Raw genomic sequence first — 6,000 nt, 5'->3', positions numbered from 1 at the left:
CTGTTTCAAAACCCATCTTCATATCAATATTTTAGTCTGATACGTTTTGTAAAACATGCATCTCGTGTAATAACCTAAAGCCCCATGTATCAATGTTGAATTATTATAGTCAGACACTATAATACACTATAATACAATATTATAGTAAGACACTATATATACAGACACTATGGTACTATAACACATATATTTCAGTCAGACACACAGTAATACGTGTCTAGTGGTACTATAACATGTATATTTTGGTCAGACACACAGTAATACGTGTCTAGTGGTACTATAACACATATATTTTGGTCAGACACACAGTAATACGTGTCTAGTGGTAATATAACACATATATTTTCGTCAGACACACAGTAATACATGCATCTCATGCTGTGCTAGCTAGGCGTCGATAAGGCCACAAACCTGGCTCTTTCTCTCTCTCTCTGTCCCATTGGTGGTGGTGGTGGTGACTGCAGGGGCATGATGCCTACTCCTCCTGGCTCCCTCCCTCTGCAGTGGTGGCATATCACACAGACAGCTCAGAGCTCACGCACTACAGTGGTCTGCCAACAGGGCGGCGCTGCTACGCTCTAACTGGAGCACGGGCTATAGGTATACCCAAATGTCGCCTATGGATATGCCTTCCATGAATAAAGCTACTGTATAAACCTCTGTTATTAAATAGTGATACTGTATAAACCTCTGTTATTAAATAGTGATACTGTATAATAGTGATACTGTATAATAGTGATACTGTATAATAGTGATACTGTATAATAGTGATACTGTATAAACCTCTGTTATTAAATAGTGATACTGTATAAACCTCTGTTAAATAGTGATACTGTATAAACCTCTGTTAAATAGTGATACTGTATAAACCTCTGTTAAATAGTGATACTGTATAAACCTCTGTTAAATAGTGATACTGTATAAACCTCTGTTAAATAGTGATACTGTATAAACCTCTGTTAAATAGTGATACTGTATAAACCTCTGTTATTAAATAGTGATACTGTATAATAGTGATACTGTATAAACCTCTGTTAAATAGTGATACTGTATAAACCTCTGTTATTAAATAGTGATACTGTATAAACCCTACACATGTACATGTTAACTGTTATCTGGCATTTCAATTTGTTGCTAGCCATTTTGTTACGCTCATGTAGTGTCGTCCTCGTGTAATCAACCCTGGTTCAGTCAGTCTCCATGTGTTCTGTAGTACCGCTGATAGAAATGGTGTATCATGCAGTGAGGCAATATTCTCTTACATCTCAAGAGAGTTGCAGTGTGTGCTGGCCTGATTCTGTGAGCGTATGTGTGAGTGAAATACCTTGAACTCTGGGGTGGACTGTGGTCTGGAGCTCTGTGTCTTGGAGACCTCTGTCACCTTGCTCTCCACCTTGGCCTCTTCCTTGGTCTTCCTCTCTGCTGAGCGTGACTGGCGGCCCGGGGCGGTGGATGCTTCTCGCCGCTCACTGCGGGGCAGGGCAGAGGTCACAGTGGGCGGGGCGGCATCCCCTGGAGAGACGGGGGACATAATGGGAGCACTGACTGGACGGGTGCTCTTGTCTGGAGTGGACACCATGGCTGTAGGGGGACGGGAGGAGAGGAGGGAGGAGGAGAAGAGGGAGAGGAGAGAAGAGGAGGGAAGAGAAGACGAGAGGAGAAGGGAGAAATGGTTCAAATAAATCACAGCAAAGAGAAAGAGGAACCATAAAGAAACTACTGTATGTCGACATCAGGTTTCCTGCATACTCACACTCGGCATACTCACACTCGGCATACTCACACTCGGCATACTCACATCCTCAACATAATGACATCCTCAACATAATGACATCCTCAACATAATGACATACTCGACATACTCACGCTCAGCATACTCACACAACATAATGACATCCTCAACATACTCACACTCAACATAATGACATCCTCAACATAATGACATCCTCAACATAATGACACCCTCAACACAACACAATGACATACTCAACATAATGACATACTCAACATAATGACATACTCAACACAACACAATGACATACTCAACACAGCATAATGACATACTCAACACAATGGCATACTCAACACAACATAATGGCATACTCAACACAACACAATGACATACTCAACACAACATAATGACATACTCAACACAACGACATACACGTGCACACACTCGCACCTTATTGAAGGCAGTTCCTCGTGCGACCACTAGGGCGCAGCGAAACGACATAGACTAGAGCGTGTACCTGTAAGGATGGACGACGTGACAAATGGAACTACTTGGGAGTAGGAGGTGAACGATCCAAACAACTTAAACCAGTCAAACATCACTGGCACTGAAGAGAGTGAGAACCAAATCAGAGACAGAATCCTACGTGGCCTGAGACTGGTGTCATGTGACCACATAAAGTTTGATACGTCTATAGATGTAGAAATCTTCTTTGTAAAAGCTGCTGCAAAGCCAAGTGAGAACACAACGAGGCCAGAACACAACAAGGCCAGAACATAACGAGGCCACAACACAACGAGACCACAACACAACGAGACCACAACACAACGAAGCCAGAACACAACGAGACCAGAACACAACGAGGCCACAACACAACGAGGCCAGAACACAACGAGACCACAACACAACGAAGCCAGAACACAACGAGGCCAGAACACAACGAGACCAGAACACAACGAGGCCAGAACACAACGAGACCACAACACAACGAGACCACAACACAACGAAGCCACAACACAACGAAGCCAGAACACAACGAGGCCAGAACACAACGAGGCCACAACACAACGAGGCCAGAACACAACGAGACCACAACACAACGAGGCCACAACACAACGAGACCACAACACAACGAGACCACAACACAACGAAGCCAGAACACAACGAGGCCAGAACACAACGAGACCACAACACAACGAAGCCAGAACACAACGAGGCCAGAACACAACGAGGCCAGAACACAACGAGGCCAGAACACAACGAGACCACAACACAACGAGGCCAGAACACAACGAGGCCACAACACAACGAGACCAGAACACAACGAGACCAGAACACAACGAGACCACAACACAATGAGGCCAGAACACAACGAGGCCAGAACACAACGAGGCCAGAACACAACGAGGCCAGAACACAACGAGGCCAGAACACAACGAGACCACAACACAACGAGGCCACAACACAACGAAGCCAGAACACAACGAGGCCAGAACACAACGAGGCCAGAACACAACGAGACCACAACACAACGAAGCCAGAACACAACGAGGCCACAACACAACGAAGCCAGAACACAACGAGGCCAGAACACAACGAGACCACAACACGACGAGGCCAGAACACAACGAGGCCAGAACACAACGAGACCACAACACGACGAAGCCAGAACACAACGAGGCCAGAACACAACGAGGCCAGAACACAACGAGACCAGAACACAACGAGGCCAGAACACAACGAGGCCACAACACAACGAGGCCACAACACAACGAGACCACAACACAACGAGACCACAACACAATGAGGCCACAACACAACGAGACCAGAACACAACGAGACAACAACACAACGAGACAACAACACAACGAAGCCAGAACACAACGAGGCCAGAACACAACGATACCACAACACAACGAAGCCAGAACACAACGAGGCCAGAACACAACGATACCACAACACAACGAAGCCAGAACACAACGAGGCCAGAACACATCAAAGCCAGAACACAACGAGGCCAGAACACAACGAGGCCAGAACACAACGAGGCCACAACACAACGAGGCCACAACACAACGAGACCAGAACACAACGAGACCACAACACAATGAGACCACAACACAACGAAGCCAGAACACAACGAGGCCAGAACACAACGAGGCCAGAACACAACGAGACCACAACGAGGCCAGAACACAACGAGACCACAACACAACGAAGCCAGAACACAACGAGGCCACAACACAACGAGGCCACAACACAACGAGGCCACAACACAACGAGGCCAGAACACCACGAGGCCAGAATACAACGAAGCCAGAACAATCAGATCCATAGCTCAGCAAAAAAAGTAATTCAGAGGAAGACGCAGACAATATGAAGCTGTGGTTATTATAAGAGAAGCGTAGGGGGAAAATGCTATGCTATCCTCTCAATAAGAAGTTCCCACTTGTGAAAGTTAAGACGAATCTGACTTATGAAATGTAGGACCGTTCTTCTTCTGCTGTTGCGTCGTAGAGTTATTTTAAGTCTCCTGCCATTTACCTCATGGAACAGTGGGTGTCTTGGGACTGACGGGGTCCCACAGGAAGTCATAATGATTTTTATTTAGCTCACACACAGGCTCAGCGGCTGCCATAGCTAATAATGTAACATTGTCCTCAGGAACCAAAGCAAAGCCACATATCCCAGCAGGCATGTCGAGTTGTTAAGTCAGGCGTTGTCTCCTGAAAAACAAGGTCAGTTCCTGGGTGAGTAAGCGCAGGGTGGAGGGCTCTCCTTCAAAATGGACTTCCTGTATGTGCTTGGGGTTTCTCAGGATCCAAAGCAAAGCCACATAATATCCCAGCAGACATGTCGAGCAGCTTGTCAAGCTTGAGACAAACGCAAGTTCATTTCCTGGGCGAGTAAGCAATGGGTCAGTAAGTTGCTCTTCCCATAGCTACCCATAGCTAAACAATCATCATCCCACCTCTACCCACTGTAGTTTGGTTCAGTCCACCGCACATCTTACTCTCCTGGTCGGTGGCCTCAGCTCCACCCTCTTCCACACCACTCTAAGGAAGTGTGCCTCATCAGCACAAAACACTTGTTTCCTCTTCCTCCTTCCTGGTTCTCCTCCTGGATGTCCTCCTGGGTCTCCTCCTGGTTCTTCTTTATCATGACAGCATGTCTTCTCTCTGTCTCTGTGACAGCCTCGCGCTTGACCTGACGGGGATGTTGCTCAACCGGAGATGACGTGACTGGCAGAAGGCCAGCTGTCAATCATGAAACAGCTACCATGCCAACCAACCACATTCAGCTTTTAGTTTTAATATGACTTTTTATGATCTCCATAGAGAATGAAGTCTCTTGACCTCAAAGACATTCCTCAATGACTACCGGTTAAATAAAGATAAAATAACAACAGTTCAACTGTGGAACTAATAAAACTCTTGAGGAGTCAGGACTCACTGTAGCATGCCGAGTGTCTTAATAAGGGCAGGGAGGTCTGATGACCCAGCAGAACGAACCTGATATCCTCCTCTCCCTGAGACCTGCAACCCCCCAACCCTACCTCAGCAGGAACGTGAACAGCTGTTGGAGGAGAAATAATTATTATAGTAACGCAGGTAGGTAGCCTAGCAGTTAAGAGCATTGATCTTGTACCCGAAAGGCCGTTGGTTGGAATCTCCGAGCCGAGTTGAAGAAACATCTGACTGTGCCCTTGAGCTCCTGTAAGTCTCTCTGGACAAGAGCGTCTGCTAAAATTACATCAAGGTAAGTAAAAAGGTTGTGATTAACGATTAGGAAAATGATGATTAGGGGACTAGAAAAGTATTTAGGTCCTTGAAAAGTAACAGCTGAGGCCATGAAGAAGACAGAATAACAACAGTTTACTGCACTGTGCTATAGAGACCAGTGGGTGGCAACATTGAGCTTAGAGTCCAAAGCTGACAGAGCAAGTCCTGAAATTCACAGTTCAGATGCAGTTCAGGAGAATAGATAAACAAGCTCCTCAAGTCCTCAGTTCAGGAGAATATAATAACAAGCTCCTCAAGTCCTCAGTTCAGGAGAATAGATAAACAAGCTCCTCAAGTCCTCAGTTCAGGAGAATAGATAAACAAGCTCCTCAAGTCCTCAGTTCAGGAGAATAGATAAACAAGCTCCTCAAGTCCTCAGTTCAGGAGAATAGATAAACAAGCTCCTCAAGTCCTCAGTTCAGGAGAATAGATAAACAAGCTCCTCAAGTCCTCACTTCAGGAGAATAGATAAACAAGCTCCTCAAG

The 6,000-nt window shown here is 45.9% G+C and overlaps 1 protein-coding gene across 4 annotated transcripts in view; it reads right to left on the bottom strand.

The window, feature by feature from the left end:
- LOC109908414 (protein 4.1) overlaps positions 1-6,000 on the bottom strand; it is an 87,544-nt gene that overhangs the window by 22,141 nt on the left and 59,403 nt on the right. For all 4 annotated transcript variants that reach the window (XM_031795059.1, XM_031795057.1, XM_031795060.1 and 1 more), the window contains 2 exons: positions 1,325-1,581; positions 412-498 (listed from right to left, as the gene is read on the bottom strand). In XM_031795059.1, coding sequence (XP_031650919.1) covers positions 412-498; positions 1,325-1,581 — 344 coding nt within the window. The remainder of the gene's footprint in view (positions 1-411; positions 499-1,324; positions 1,582-6,000) is intronic.

The sequence above is a fragment of the Oncorhynchus kisutch genome, linkage group LG17 (genome assembly GCF_002021735.2).
Source record: "Oncorhynchus kisutch isolate 150728-3 linkage group LG17, Okis_V2, whole genome shotgun sequence".
NCBI lineage: Eukaryota > Metazoa > Chordata > Actinopteri > Salmoniformes > Salmonidae > Oncorhynchus > Oncorhynchus kisutch.
Note: the sequence above shows the minus strand (reverse complement) of the source record. Positions and strands in the feature narration are given on the sequence as shown.